The following is a 17,883-nucleotide window of genomic DNA, read 5'->3' as shown; positions in this document are numbered from 1 at the left end:
AAAAGAAAGAAAGTAAAGAATACATAAATTTATCCTATTTTACAATTTTGTACCACGATTTTATGATATTACTATGTTACAATTATACATAGAATATAATTTGTAAATATGATGTAAAAGCATAAATCTTATTATTCTACGATTTAAATATTAATTTTTGATCCCTTGCTTGTAACTGATATGGAATAATATAACTCCTAATAATTCTTACTGTGCCCCCATATAATGAACGTTTGCCTAAATTTCAAAATCTTGTGTAACATTAAATGAATTTAATTACGGTTTATTATTTAAATCTTAAATAGCATTTATTATTAAGAATTAAATCATACATAACGTATCTAATGCATTTAATTATTTATTGATTGTATTAATTGTAACGGATGAGTTATAGAATTTCATTGAACGTTACACTTTAGGTTTATTTGATAATAAAACTATTATTTTATAGTAGTCATTCCAATTATTCTTCAAAAATAAAAATTTGTTTATTTATATAATTAAGTAGGAAAGTTAATTATTATACCTTTTTTCTTTCAGTTTTATAATTTTAATGCAGTTTTATAATTTTAATGTAGGTTTAATTATGTTTTAGATAAATTTGAAAATTTATAATTGAGTTTCTATTATATTTTTGTGATTTATTGAGTTTTCGATATATTAAAATTTTTACAATTGAGTTACCGCGGTCAAGTTTACTGTTAATTGGATGACATGATAACATAAGTGTTCCACATAATACTCTCTTACAAGAGACATTATAATGACCATGAATCATTATGATCTCTTTTGGGTTTTATGTAGTTAAAGAAAATTATTCTCAAAGCAAATTAAAATTATAGAATTAAAAGATAAAAGATATAAAATTAGACAATAATAAAATTATTAACTTATTAAATAAAAAATAAAATTTTATAATTTTAATTTCATATATTTTTATAATTTTTTAATCATCTAATTTTACCGTTAATATTTTATATTCTATAATAAAGTCATTATAAATTTATAAAAAATATAAAAATATATTATTATATTATTATAAAATTGTAAAATTGTAAAATTACAAAAATAATATAATTATGAAATTATAAGATTAAAAAATTAAAAATTTTAAATTATGACATTATAAAATTATAGAATATAAAATATGAATTGTAAAATTAGATAATTAAAAATTTATGAAACTAAAATTATAAAATTATATTTTATAAATTTTATTATTATATAATTTTATATTTAATATATTATTTTGTCTTTTAATTTTATATTTTTAAATTTTTTATTTTAGTTTGCTTAAATATATTTTTATTAAATACAGTTAATTATGTGATAACATTTAAAGTGTAAGGTGACTACCACCACATAGTTAACACACAAATTTGAGTGGCATGAACGTAATTTAAAAGTTTTAATATTTTGAGGACTTTATATATCATAATAATTTTTTAACAACTCAATTGCAAGTTTTCAAATTGATCGAAGACTCAATTCATAATTAAGTCTTTTATGTATATTTATTTGTTATTGTATTTATCTAAGTTAAATATGTTTTACATTTGGTTTGATTGATGATTTAATCCTCCAATTTCATAATTTTATTATTATCTAATTTTATATATTATTTTATCTTTTAATTTTATATTTTTAAGTTTTTAATTTTAGTTTGTTTAAAAATATTTGTTGTTACATACAGTTAATTCTCGAGGGAAATCTCATCATTAAATTCTTTTAGTATTATGTGGTAACATTTAAAGTGTAAGATGACTACCACCACATAGTTAACCCTCAAATTTGAGTGGCATAAACTCAATTTAAAAGCTTTAATATTTTGAGGACTCAATAGATCATAACAATTTATCAAAAACACAATTGAAAGTTCATGAATTTATGGAGGACTCAAATCATAATTAAGTCTTTTAATGTATATGTATGTGTTATTGTATTTATCTACGTTAAATATGTTTTACATCTGGCTTAATTAGTAATTTAGTGCTATAATTCGGTACTTTAGTTCATTTTCATCCTCTTGTTATTATTTGGTTCAATTTAGTCTTCCAATTTTTTTTAAATGTTTAATTTGGTCCCCTTATTAATTTTTATTCAATTCAGTCCTTTTTGTTTTAAACAATCCAATTTTGTTCTCTCCGATTTGAGACCAAATTAATAGTTAAGCTTAATTATAACTTATATATATATATATATATATATATATATATATATATATATGTTAAAATAATTTTTTATAATTTATACATCAAGTCACCCTACCTAAATACTTAAATGATTTAATTTTTTACACCACACCTAAATACTAAAATTTTTTACATTTAGGTGCAATGATTTGATGTATAAATTCTAAAAAATTATTTTAACATGTACATATGTTGTAATTAAGCTTATTTTGTCCTTTTCAATTTGAGACCAAATTATTAATTAAGTTTAATTACAACTTATATTACATTTTAAAATAATTTTTTATAATTTATACATCAAGTCACTCCACCTAAATACTAAAATTATTTAATTTTTTACATCCCACCAAAATACTCAAATTTTTTACATTTAGGTGGAATGATCTGATGTATAAATTTTAAAAAATTATTTTAACATGTACATATAAGTTGTAATTAAGCTTAATTGCTATTTTGGTCTCAAATTGAAAATGACAAAATTGGATCTTTTTTTTAAAAAAAAAAAAAGGATTAAATTGAATCAAAAATAGTAAGGAACTAATTGAACATTTTTAAAAGGTTGGAGGACTAAATTGAATTCAAAAGTAGCAAGGGGACCAAAATGAACCCAAGCAAAAAATTGGAGGACTAAATCAATAATTAAATCTTTTACATTTTTATTTATGATGTTTGGACTAAAACAAAAATTTTAGTTCCTCATCAAAATATATACAAAAAAAAATTCTTGAAACCCATAAATTGAAAAGTATCGAAAAACAAAATTGAACTTAAAAAAACACATTTATAATTCTATAATACAAATTCAACAAATAGAATAAAAACAACAACACAAATAAAAAGATAAATATACTAATCATAAATAAATGAGAATAAAAATATTAGTACTATTTTTATGTATGATATTGGACTATTTATATCATTTAACAGTTTCTACCATTGAAATGCTTCTAGAATGTTATATAACACGTAAATTTTTTGTTTTATATATATATATATATATATATATATATATATATATATATATATATATATATATATATTTTGATTTTAAAAGTTTAGAGACGGACTAAGTTTAAGATAAATATAAATTCTAATTTTGCATTAAGTATAGACAAACATATTTAACTTTTTTTCTCTCTATTATATCACACTTATCACTTTTCCTTCTCCCTATATTAATTAAATGTCAGAGTATAATTAAAATATATATATATTATCTTTTTAAAATTTTTAAAATGACAAAAATAATATTCTCTAAAAAACTGGCAATTATTTACTTAATCATAAATTGTACCAATTTCTTAGGTAATTTCAACATAAATATTTTTATTAACTACGAAATTTGTTTTGAAAATAAAATGAGAATAGTCTCAAACCAAAAAATAAAAATAACCTAATTATTGAAGAAGGAAAATTATGACAAATATTAATTAAGAATGACAAAATAAATTAATATACCCTCATTATAACAAATTCCACCGATATTCATTGATTGATTCAAAAAATTGGGATACCTAAAACAAATTTAAGAATAATGTCTTTTATTTTATTGTTTTTGGAAGCTTTTTTTTATGCAAATTATCTATTAATTTGTCGTAATTAACTTTATTTAACTTTTACACTATTATCCAATTTCAATTCGTATTCATTCACTTATTTCATTAGAAATTTCATCTTCATTATTTACCAAAAGGATCTAACCTAATTAATAGTTATACAATTCAATTCAAACAAAAATTTTAGTTCCTCATCAAAATATATACAAAAAAATTCTTGAAACCCATAAATTGAAAAGTACCAAAAAATAAAATTGGACTAAAGAAACACATTTATAATCCTATAATACAAATTCAACAAATAGAGTAAAAACAACAACACAAATAAAAAGATAAACATACTAACCATAAATAAATGAGAATAAAAAGATTGGTACACAAAGGTAAAATGAGACTCAAGGAATGAAATTTGTCAAAACCCTAAAAAAAGAACTTTACAATAGAAAAAAGCAAAGAGAGACAATGAGTGAGATTAGTAAATGATAAGTCACATAGAGATCAAAGAAGTAAGAAGAAATCAAAATGACTATAACTAATGATTATCTTTTTCCTATACAAAATTATAATTTATTGAAAAAAGGTTTTAACACATTAAATATAAAAAAAAGAAAATTGAAGCCTTATTTTTTTATATATAATTTTATAAATAATTTAATTGAGGAATATTAGTACTAAAATAAATTCAGACCTTTACTTTTTGGATGTTTAAAACAAGTGTTTTACTTTAACTTTATATCGATTCTGCAATTAGGATGAACTTATCTTCATGTATAGAAAAAGCAAAAATCCAAACACACCATGTGAAGAATAGGACTAGGTTGGAGTTGACACATTAATTTCTTTTAACATATATTAGTGAAAACACATGCACTACGTCTATGTTGTTGAAAGGGGAGCTTGCTCAATCCAACAAAGTTGATTTTGATGATGTCCAAACTCCTTGTGTCACTGTTCTACTGTTTTAGGCTTAGTCCTGAACTTATCTTTTGTATAAGTGATGCATATCTAGGATTACATGTAAGTCAAGCTTGAACTGTATAAATTAGCTGTCAATCTATTGAAGATGTCAAATGCAGAACTCGTTAATGGATTAGATATTTAACTAATGGATTATCAGAGGGCATTGCGCTGATGCAGTGAAAATTCACCTACGATAATCGATTAGGTAAATTTCCTAATTCACTAATCTCAACAGTAGAACTCTGATTTAAAAACAGATTTGAAATCAGTTTGAAAATTACGCATCACTGAATCAAGAAGAGATTTTTTTGAGATTGAGATTCGTAGAGTTCTTGCTTTATTGGGAGATCATTCAATTGGACATTCAAGAATATTGATGATGGATTCAATCTTGGAGGGTCAAACCTGTCATTAGGATTGAGTGTCACATCTGCACATCTATTAGGTGTATTCGTTCCTTGTTCTCTTTTGAATTGTATTTCTATTCACTATTGATTCACTGTGTGAGTGAAGGTCTAGGTGCAATTGTGTGGAGGCATTGCCTCTAGGGGAAGTTCTTGATTTTTAGATCAAGCTCCTTAGTCTTTAGGGTCTTGAATTATATAGATGTTCTTGTAATTCTTGTAACTCTATTGATTTAGTGGAATTCTCCTAAATTCAGGTTGCTTAGGAGAACATTGGACGTAGATTCATCTTGAATCGAACCAGTATAAAAATTGTTGTGTTCTTTTGCTTCTTTCATCTTCTATGTCTTTCCTAATTGATTAAATCAGTCCATTGACTACAGATTTGGAAAACTGGTTATTGGAGTTTTAAAGATTAAAGATACTTTCAAGATTCCTTTTATAACAGTGAAAAACCAAAATAACCAATTCACCCCCCTCCCTTAGTTGGGTTATATTAAACACATATGTTTTAACATATGTTCATTTTTTTAATTTTAAAAATATAAATAATTTATAAATTTTATTATAAATATTTTTATTTATTTTGTAGATATTTTCTTATCAAAGATACTTAATTGATTAATTTAAAAGAAAATTTATATGGATGAAACAATTAAATATAACAAACACTACAAGAAAATGCTTAATTAGTAACCATTTTTAGTGATCAAAAGTTGTTAGTCACTACAGTGACAAATTTAGATACTAATTTAAAAAATAAAAAATTATTCGTTACTAAATTAGTCACTATTATAAATAAAAATTTATAATTGGTCACTAAATTGATCATTAATTAAGTAGAAACCAATATAGAAACTAAGTCATTTTGGTAGCCAAAATCTAAGTAGTTAATATTTAGTGACCAATTTTCTTTGGTAGTCAAAACCATGGTAGCTAATTTTAAAGACCAATTTAGTGACCAATTATAATTTTTTTATTCATAATAGTGACTAGTTAATAACTGATAAGTTTTTACTTTGTAAATCGGTATCAAAATTGGTCACTATGGTGACTAACAACTTTTGATCACTGAAATTGGTTACTAATGAAACATTTTCTTGTAGTGAAAGCGATTATTGGTAAAATGGTAAAACAATTATTTTAATTTTAAAAAAATAGTTATTTATTAAAGGGTAAAATTAAGAACAAATAAATTGAGATAATTGTTGTTTTACCTATTAAAATAATAACAAATTAAATATTTATATTTAAAATATATCAATTAAATAATACAATAACATAATTTATTTTATTTTAATAAATTAATAGAATATCGGATTGCTTATCTTTTTTTTTTTTCTGTTAAACTGCAGATTGATAAATTATATACTAATTATATACAAGAGGTCTTAGGAATGTGTTAACCTATATTCAAAAAAACTATCAAAACTTATATAGTTATAACCTAAATAGTCAACCCCTTTACGGACATATTTTCTTTTTGGCACATATAGTAAAGGTTAAAATATCCTTTTCATCTCAATTTTCGTTAAGTTTTGTTAAGTTTTATCAAATCAATTATAATTTTGTTTTTATGTTCAAATATGTCTCAATTTTGTGAATTTTGTTCAATTTGGTCCTTTTTTGCTAACATCATTTAAATTATTAACGGTAACGAAGAGTGACTGTCACGTGTCACTTCATAATTTCTTTGATTTATTTTTTAATCTTTTTTAAATTTTGTAATTTTTTTCTTAATTTTTTAAATGTCTACGTGGCAACCAGAAGTGTACCATGTCATGTGTCACTTTGTGATTTTTTTGATATTTTATTTTAATTCTTTTAAATGTCCACATGTCAACACAACAATATGTCACATGTCTGAATTAATGTTTTATATTCAATTTAGTCCCTATATTTTTTTTTTTTCAATTTAGTCTTAATTTTGTTTTTACCTTGAAGCAACTTTGTCTCTCTCCAGATTGAGACCAAATTTAATTTTTATATTAAAATTCACACTTTTATTAAACATTTTTGTTTAAGGTTACAATTAATTTAAAATTATAACAAAAATTTGAAGGATAAAAGACTAATTTTAAAATTTTAGATCAATGATGTTAATATTCATCATTGCAATTTTTGTTGTAATTTTAAACAAAAAATATTTAATAAAAATGTGAATTTTTGCAAAAACATCATTATAACTTTTATATAAATATTAAATTTGGACACAACTTCAAGGAAGACAAAATTATTCAATTTTAAACAAAATTGAGACTTAATTGAACAAAAAATAACAAATATAGGGACTAAACTGAATATAAAACATTGATTCTAACACTTGACACGTTGTTGAGTTGAAACATGGACAATTAAAAAAATTAAAAAATTAAAAAATTAAAAAATATCAAAAAATAGATATGAAAAAAAGTCAAAAACACTCTGAAGTGATATGTAGCGGACATTGTTCATTGTCTTTAATGATTTAAATGATATTAACAAAAAATCAAATTCAATAAAAATAACAAAAATTAAGACTTATTTAAATATAAAAACAAAATTATAACTGATTCGATAAAATTCGTCGAAAATCGAAAAAAAAAATGATTCTAACCTATAATAAACTATTCATCACTTGGCACATATAATAACCTAAATGGTCAAGCCCTTTACTGGACACCCGTTACCTTGTAAAAGTAAAAAGTAGGAAAGAAATATAAATTTGAACCGGCGAGATTAATCATGCAAATAAGGATAAGATGAAAAAAAGTATTAAATCAATTAATAAATAAGGTATTTAATACGCATTAAACATCTCTTTCAAAATGAATAGAAACCGTGTCTCATGCACACAAAACATTAAATTTTCCTTTTAAATCATTAAATCTGTTCTTCAAACAATTATTTTCTCTTGAAATCATTAATTATCTCCTCCGTTTTAACATTTTCCGTGGATTACTTATTTGAAGCGAACAAAATGAGAAGCCATTGACATATCCCGCAGAGTGAGTGTTGGTTGGAAAAATTGGAAGATGGCGATGGAGGAGGTGACAGAAGAGCGTAGCAGCAGTTCCGAATCCGTGACAGAGACAGTGTTGGGGTCTCACACGTTCGAAATAAAGGGCTACTCTTTGACAAAGGGAATGGGCATTGGAAAATGCGTTGCGAGCAACAAGTTCAGCATTGGAGGGTACGAGTGGGGGATGCAGTTCTACCCAGATGGCAAATACTCCAAAGATAACTCCACTTATGTTTCTCTCTTCATCACACTCTTCTCCAACGCCACTGATGTTTCCACCTTTTATGAAATCAACTTGCTCGATCAGAGACCAAAACGGAAGCGCCATGCTGCTACCCACTACGATCACTCCTTCCAATGCGGTCCCTGCGTTTTCAAAAGCCGTGGCAGCATGTGGTTCGTTTCTCCCTTCTTTCTCTTTCATTTTTTTTCATTCTAACCAAACATCCCATAGCAAGTAGAACAACAATTAGTCAACAATTGGTTCAGCGTGAATCGATTCTCGGATGTAGACCACCACCGATTAGTTGCTTCTTATTCAACGTGAATCTTTTATTCTTTAATTGATTTTGAAAATCAAACACACACTAATTCTCTAGTTTTGTGTTAAAATAATCAATTCTAACTACATAATCTTGATTTTTCAGTGTAGACCTAACAATCAGTTACGTGAATCTTTTATTCTTTACTTAGATTTTGAAAATGAAATACACACCGATTCTATGATTCTGTGTTAAAAAATCAATTTTAACTACATCATATTGACGGATAACCAAACATACACTAAATCCAACAAACAATAAATTTTACTATAATAAATTTTAACTTATAATTTTGATATCATGTTAAAAAATTGACTTAAAATCTAATTCAACCCTACATATATTTTGTAATTGATTTTATCTCTAATTGATGTATATTTTGTGAAATTGATTTTATCTCTAATTGATGTGAGACTTATTTTCGTTAACCGTTTTACAAATTCAGAAGATAAAAAAGCGTTATACATTTTATTGTCAGCCAAAAGCATGTTATTTGTATCAACTAACCATATATCAAAAGTTAAAATCTGAGACAAAAAAATTAGCATGTTAATCAGACCTTGTGATTTTCTGAATGTGATATGGAGTTAACTGTTTTATCTGTTTTCGATGGAGTGCATTTTGGATTGTGAATAATGATGCAGTGGTTTTGTTTTGTGTGTTAGGGGTTATAACCGGTTTTGCAATCGGAAAGATCTTGAAGCTGCAACTTTTCTGAAGAATGACTGCTTGAAGATAAGGTGCACTATTGGTGTTGTGGTGACAGCGTGCAGTGATTCTTCAAAGTTAAAAACAATACAAGTTCCTGAGTCTGATATGGGAGAACAGTTCGGAGTGCTGTTAGATTCTGGGGCCTTTTCTGATATTACTTTCTCAGTTCGAGGACAAAAGTTTCATGCTCATAAGCTTGTATTGGCTACTCGCTCAAAACTGTTTCTAACTGAGATTGTTAATGGAACGGAGAAGAATGAAGATGGTGAAATAGTTGTTAATGACATTGAACCTAAGGTTTTCAAGGTAACAACAACACATTGGTTAAAAATGCTCACTTTTTCTTTATGTTTTTGAAACATTTTGTTTTCTTATTAGCTAGGTTACTTTCAATGTGTCATGCAGCCAGGACCTCCATTTGTTTGGATAAAAAAAAATCATTATTTAAGGTTTCAAAAACAATGTTTTAGCAATTCTATTGATAAAAATTGTTGGAAGAAAATATTCATTTTCAATCTAGAGTTAATATATTCACTTTTAGATTTTTTTTTTCTCTTTTATTAAATTATTCACTTTTACTAATAAATAAAACTAGTACACCTTTAAAAATATATTAAACTACATACAAAGATTATATTTTTTTTTCCAAATACATACATCATTTATAGTTGGAATAGGTTTTTTCAAACTAAAATTATTTAAATCATATCTAAAATTAACTATGTATATACTACAAGATATATGGGATATGAGTTAACCAATATTGTCTATCTAGAGTAAAATATTAATTAGAATTTTTGAATTATATATAAAACTCTAATAAATAATTCTCCAGCTTAAAACATTTAAAAATGAAAAAAAAATATATTAATATACATTAACAATTTTTATATTAATTTTCATTGAAGTCTCCAAAATTTCTAGATATACCTGATATACAGAATCATTTGCTTGGTTATCTAACGTTTCTTTGTTACATATTGTCGAACAGGCTTTGCTTCATTTTATTTACAGAGACTCTCTAATACCAGATAAAGAGCTTTATAAGTCACGTCCATCACTGTATTCTTCGTTATCTGAAACATTTCCTGTAAAGTTGTTAGCAGCTGCAATAAAGTTTGATTTATCAAGACTTAAGCTGATGTGTGAATATGTACTTTGCAATAATATATCCATAAATTCTGTTGTCTATATTTTACTTCTCGCTGATCGTAATCATGCAGCTGAATTAAAGTTCGCGTGTCTAAAATTTGCTGCTCAAAACCTTACTGGTGAGTTTTCCTACTAAACTCTGCATTATACAGTTCATAAACAGCTACTTTTTTGGTTGTGCTATAATTTAATTATTTTTTGTCTGGACATTGATATTTTGATTACTAAATTTTGACAACTTTTTCTTATAACATAATATGTCATTTTTTAAGTGATTTTGAAATATTAAGAATTAGAAAATGAAGAAATGAAAAACTATTTAAAAGATGCCACTTAAGATTGTAAAAGAAAGTTGTCAAAATTTAGTAGTCAAAAAATCATTTTCTTTTTTGTCTGTATTATTAGTGACTTTACAACACTTTTGTATAATATAGTTGAATCCAGATTCTCTATTGTGTGTTTTTGATGTTATATTCTATTGAACATTAAAAATATATTATGTTGGTATAGTAAAAAATAGTAAAAGAAACTAACAGAAAATAGAAATTCATGACGGTTGATACTCATGGTTTGTTTCATTATTATGACTGTTGCAGCTGTCATGCAATCTGACGGCTTCAAATATCTTACTCAAAATTATCCATTGATGCAAGCCGAACTGCTGAAAACTGTGGTAGAATGCATGGAACCATATATTGGAGAACAAAAACATGAATCTGTGAAGAGCCAATCCTCAGATAATGGTCATTGAGGGGACATGAATGTAAGACAACCAACTTAGGAAAATTAGTCCAAGGATGATATTGGATGTGAAAGTTTGATATATTATCAAATTTGTTTTATATTCTTATGTTCTTTTTTAGGTTCGGTCTTGGTTGTTTATCAAAGCAACTTTAATTATGATATCCCTAACTTAGTTAAGATCCAAGCATTATCGACTTATATATTTTTATTTTTCCAACATATGTGAGCAATGATTTTGTTTTTGTGTTGACATCAATTATGGTTATTTGATGAGACCATGGGAGATGTAATCCATGGAAAATATGACGTCCAAAACTAAAGAAAAAATAGATTTGATTGAAAACTAAAAATAAAATTTAAAATACATCTATAAATTCATAAATATTAAAAAATTATTTTCATGCGAAATTATACCATTCAATTGTAATTCTCTTTTTGAACTTAACGACTTTTGTCAATTTTATTTGACTTTATTTATCTAATATTATTCATTTATTCAAGTCTAATAATCTATTTTATTCAAATTTATTTATCTAGTATTATTCACTTACTCAAGTCTAATTAATAATACTTCAAACATTCTTTAAAATCTCTTTGAATAGGTCGAATGATTTTTATTTGCTTAAAGGTACATGAAAAAAGTTTAGAGTTTGAATATTTGATGCAATTGATGATAACTTTTGATGTTATATTTGTATATGTAAATTATAATATATATATATATATATATATATATATATATATATATATATTAAAAATGTTGTAAGTTGTTTCTTTATGTTTATCTAACAGAGATAAAGAAAACAATTTATTTGGAAAAAAATAGTTTGTTTGAAATCTTTACTTCTATTTTAATAAATTAAAATATACTTAATTTTTTATAATGTTCTTTTAAGTTTTTTGAATTTGAAATGAAAAATATTTTAAAAATTTGAATTTATTATTTTACTTGAAGCTTTAAACATTGAAATTTCATATTATTTTAAAGGATTAAGTCGCTTAAATTTAACACTTTAATTATTTTAATAAACTAAAATATATTTTAATGGATTAAAATATTTAGACAAGACATTCCATTAAACTTAGAGTTATATATGCAACTTATTTAGAGCAATCTTTATATTATAAATTTGAAAAAGCTTTATAACTTTTCCAAAACTTTGAGATAAGTTTTGTTAGCGAAGAAACACTTGTTGGAATTATTATATTGATTTAATGGCATCATAATATTGAGCAAATAAAATTGAGATCACATTTTTTTTAATATTTTAAGTTTAAACTAAAATAACATATAGGTTCAAAAAGAGATCAATAGAGCATGAGACTTTTTAGTCAAAGTATTATAATGTTTAACAATAAATCATCTAAAGAGCAAGAACAACATAATGTTTTTATATTGATTTATCCTAACATTTTGGACTATGTACAATTCTTCTTTAAGGAACTCTCAAAGGGTTCTACGATCAACCATTCAACAAAATGCACAAGATACTCTTCACAACACAAGTACATAGGTCACTACTATATCCTTTTTTTATATTCCCATGAGATTAAGAACTTCAAATATTTTTTCCATCACTTCTTACTACAACCAAAACGAAGGTTGAATACAAAGGAATAACTTTTGTAGAGAGAATTCACAACATGGACTTCTTACAAGGGTGTTACTTCACTGGAAGAAAGATACTATAAATTACACTTACTCTTGATGTTTCTTCTACTATGGTGCTTTTAACCTTTATTTCTTTTTTCTTTTGCTCACAGGACCTAAGGTTAAAACAAATTAGTGATATGTAACAACTTAGTAATGTTAGATATGAAATGGTGATTTAAACCAAGAAGGGGGGTTAAATTGGTTGTTTAAAACTTTTTCAAAAGCTTAAAACCCCTTTTGATTGAATCGAATAGACCACAAAATATGAATGCAAAAGTTGCAGACTAGTACACTTTCAATCGGTCAAAAAATAAAACAATATACTAATTTGTTCTTTAGCCTATGAATCAATTGATTAAAATTTCAAATCAATTGACTAAAATTCTAAGAATTTATGCATAATGCAGAATTCACAGATTTAACTCAAACAAAAAACTTTTACACACAAGACTTGTTCCAATCAATATTTCTAACAAGTATGCAACATCATATTACACAGAAACGTATTAAAGCTCAACAAAGAATGAATTACTTGGTTTTCTCGAGTTTTTAAAGTGAGTGAGATGAAAAGAAGAAAATGACACAGTTGTTTTTATACTGGTTCACTCAATCATAGAGCTACATCTATTTTACTAGGACAACCTGAGTCTGGTTTCCACTATATTCAAAATTTTTACAAATCACACACCAAGATTACACTTTTGAACAAAGAAATACATAATATTTTTTACTCACGCAAAAATCTAACCTAACACCCTGCAAGAATCACACCAGGTAAACAACCAAAAGCACAAGAACTACAAAATCTGATGGTAGCTCTCCCTAGCCAACCATACACTAGTTCTTCAAGCTAATCCCAAGCCAAAATGTCTCCAAGATCTTCAATCAACACCTTGAAGCTATGAGAGAAAGAGAGAGAGTTTTCCAGTGATGAATGACAACTTTTTGCGCTCAAAAACTCAAGAATCGTGTCTTTGCTTTCGAAAACATAACTTATATAGTTTGGTTTAAGTGAAATCAATCAGTTGAATTTTTTGTACAATCAGTTGATTTCAGTTGACTTAAGTGAAATCAGTCGATTGAAAAATAATTCAACTGATTGAATACATTCATACCAGAAATTATATATAGCAAGTCTTTTAACATGTTAAAACTCATTTTAACTGATTAAAAAGGACACACTAAGACTAACAAGACATATAACCTATGTCATGTAGTCCACCAACATGATATAACATGTAATCATTACATTTAACACATCAATTACATTTTAATACAATTGAAACATAATCTTCAAGCAAATATTCATCAATCTTCATCAACCACATATGATCTTCATGCACTTGACTTTATCAAATCTTTGCTTCAAGCTTGTTTTTGCCAACAACTACAACATCGACAACATAATTCCAACTATACATTTCTATTTATGGTGTCATTATATCGTTAGTTGAGCAAATGATGTCATCGATATAGTAGAAGAAAATAAAAAAGGATTTATCTCATTCTCTTATCATTATAATTTTTCTTTGTATGTTAGGTCAATCATGTAAACCTTAGATTCATGTGATTACGTAACAAGAGTATATACAAATATAAAAGAGAACAAGAAAATGATAAAACTAAAACTAAATTAAGTTACAAATGTTGCATAATACATGTATTTGTCGAATAAAAAGAAAAATATTTTGCGAAAAAGAAAAAATATTGCAAATAAATATCAATGTATAATAAGAAAAATTGGATTTTAAAAAATAATAAAAATTAGTATTCAAAAATTGGTTAAGAAATATAAGCAAAATGAAATTTGTTCGTTTATTAGTTTAATTGAGTTATATAAAATGATATCAAAACAAAACAAAAACTAAAATTAAACACAAAAGAAATTATATGATATTGAACAAATAATCACATTTGCTAAGAAGTGAATTTTAAGTCTAATTCAATCTTACAAAACTGGTTTATCAAGTAAGGTATGCAACCACTTATATACTGTAAATTAATATACATCAAGCAAAGAAAACATTTTCTTGTAAGTCCTTGTGCTTCATTACAGGCCTTCATACTTATTTTGTCTTTAGACGACAAACTCAAATGTGCCTTTGTTAGTGGTCTTCTGGTTAAGATTATTTCCAAAATTCATTCCTCCATGTCCATACTGTTGAATAACTAGCACAGACGAGCGTCAACCAAAATTGCTTGACATCAAAATGTTCCCTATAGCTATAAGTTCTAAGCACTCACACCACTTTAACAAATTTGAGAAGACCTTAGAGTTCCTACAATTCCCTTGACCAACTATGTAAATATCACAACCAATTTTTTCTATCTCATTGAAGACTACAAGAATATCTCCACCATTATGAACATCAATCTCTAAGCAGGACATTGAATCATTATTGTTAACTGCGGTAAGTCTGAATGTGTTTATATATACTCTTCATCTAACTCTTCATCTAACCCTTGTGCTTCATTGTGAACTAATGTATCTACTTCTGCCATTTCACCCAATAGAAGAATTTGAACCACTAATAGTTGTGTTCCTAAACTTCTTGCCATCCTCCATGCAATGGCTAAGGCCTCACGATGATCAGGGGGCCTAACAAAGACCACACGAATATGATGGTTCATTTTGGGAACTAACCCAAAATCACGATTAACAAATATTCCCACATAGTAGGAAGCACCTTACATTACATTTTGATTTATATCTTTGTACACAATATTGGTGACTTCTAGACTACCTTCTAAACTTAATTGTTTGTGAAATGGAAGAAGAATTAAGCTTGCGTGTTTCTCTTCTGCTGAGTGGTATATGTCCTCATGAATAATTGTATATGCTGACACCACATTTAAGGTCTCAACTCTAACAACATTAAATGCCTCTCTAAGTGTATCAAATGTGTTGTGAATGCTTTCTAACTTTTCCTGTGACCTGCTCAAGTTTTGTTCTCTGACTTGGCTCTTATGCTTCCTTATATGTGCAATAACTAGAGTAGCAACACATCTAGTAAATTCAATAAGGTACAAGGCAAAAATATGCACAGGGGAAACTCTCATGGCATTAAAACATTCAATTATGCTAATCATGCTTGCAGCTTGACGAGTATTGTGAACACATGCTATAAATCAGACCTCTACATCAACTCTTAGTTTTTGTATAATCTTTAGCTTGTTTCGTTCAAATCTATGCTTGGTTTGTAGATGACATTGATGACGGGAGACACAACTATGGTCACCAGAAGAACAACAGAAGTTATAACGGCATAGGTAGGTACAAAAAATATCTGCAATAACACATCACAAGAACTTATAGATTAGACTACGATTATATATCTAAGAAACTAAAACAATTAAATACAACGTTTTAAATAGATCAATATCGTTCTACTCCAAATAATATTCAACATTATTAATATCATGGCGCCTTTATTATTCAAAATCAAGCTTAAGGTCAGCACAGAGTAACTGTTGCACAATTTCACCTCGAATAAACTTGTACTTATTATTTACGGGTCCTCATTATTTGTTTATATTTTATCTTTATTTATTATCTTTATATTATTTAACTTATTGTACAGGGGTCATACGTTGATAAGCCTTTCGTACTTTCAATTTGTAGGACTTATGTATAAGGATAAGAATTTGATCAAAGTAGTTTGTTTATTGATTCATGATCGTCTACTTTTGACATAGATGTCTAGTGTTTCTTGGAGATTGGTCTCCACTTTTATATTTATAATCAGTTGATATTTAAAAGAAATAGGAATGTAAAGAGTATAATATTTTGATTACAGAATAGGCATGTTAGAAGTATAATATGTTCGCTATGAAATAAGGATTCTGCATGTTTAGGGAAATGTTTCATGATACATATATTGTTCTGATCACATATCCTTATACATTTTTTAATGTAGCTCATTCAAAATAGTTAATATTTAAGTTACAAAAGCTACTCCGGAAGAATATCACTAGACGGTAAAATGTTATGTAATATGATGTACGGATACAATAAATGTATTAGATACGATAAATGTATTAGATACGATATGTATATAATACATCGATATGTTTATTTTAAAAATCATATAATATGATATATGATAAATACGTGATATAAGAATATTGAAAAATATACAATAATTCTTAAAAATATATTAAATATATGATTGTTATTCTGTAAGTTCAAATTAAAATCATATATAATAAAATTGTCAACATAAAAAATAGGGTTAAATATGTTTTTGATCCTTCAAGTTTCAGTGAAATTTGAAATTAGTCTCTCTGCGAAACTTTAGACAAATTTAGTCATTCATCTTTAAAAATGCGTGGATTTAATTCTTTTAACCAAATTTTGTTAAGTTTATCTGACGTTTCAAGCGCATTTCATGTTTCTCTTGAATATTAGCTCAAATATTATCATAAATCATGTTTGAAACGTCACATAAAGTTAACAAAATTTAGTTAAAAAGACTAAATTCACGTATTTTCAAAGATGAAGAACTAATGGTCTAAAGTTTCAAAGAGGACTAATTACAAATTTTATTGAAACTTAAGGGATCAAAAACATATTTAACCCTAAAAAATAAATTGTCATCATAAAAATATCATTACAAGAAAACTCTTAAATAATGACCAATTTTAGTAACCAAAAATATGTTATTAGAGACCAATTTAAATTAGAGATCAATTATTTTGTAGTCAAAACCTTAATAGCTAATATTAGTGACTAATTTAAAAACCAATTATTTTGGTAACCATGGTAGATAATGTTATTGACCTATTTAAAAATTAATTCATAATAAAAATTATTTTAATTATCAATTTAGAGACCACTTATAATCTTTTGGAACTATTTTAGTTGTCAATAATTTTTAGTTTTTAAACTGGTATATAAATTGGTCACTAAAAGTAACTAATTATTTGTTATTACTAAAATTGATCACTATTCAAAGATTTTATTGCAA

At 25.8% G+C, this 17,883-nt stretch overlaps 1 protein-coding gene across 1 annotated transcript; it reads left to right on the top strand.

Annotated features, from left to right (window-relative positions):
* The first annotated feature begins 8,078 nt into the window (after nt 1-8,078).
* Nucleotides 8,079-11,451, top strand: LOC114165184 (BTB/POZ and MATH domain-containing protein 4-like). The gene is made up of 4 exons (XM_028049850.1): nt 8,079-8,509; nt 9,321-9,672; nt 10,358-10,637; nt 11,115-11,451. Exons 1-4 carry the CDS (start codon nt 8,127-8,129, stop codon nt 11,267-11,269), a joined length of 1,170 nt encoding a protein of 389 aa, XP_027905651.1. The 5' UTR covers nt 8,079-8,126; the 3' UTR covers nt 11,270-11,451.
* The last annotated feature ends 6,432 nt before the right edge of the window (nt 11,452-17,883 follow it).

This window comes from Vigna unguiculata, chromosome 1 (assembly GCF_004118075.2).
Source record: "Vigna unguiculata cultivar IT97K-499-35 chromosome 1, ASM411807v1, whole genome shotgun sequence".
NCBI lineage: Eukaryota > Viridiplantae > Streptophyta > Magnoliopsida > Fabales > Fabaceae > Vigna > Vigna unguiculata.
The sequence above is the reverse complement of the archived record's forward strand: the minus strand, read 5'-3'. Positions and strand labels throughout refer to the sequence as shown.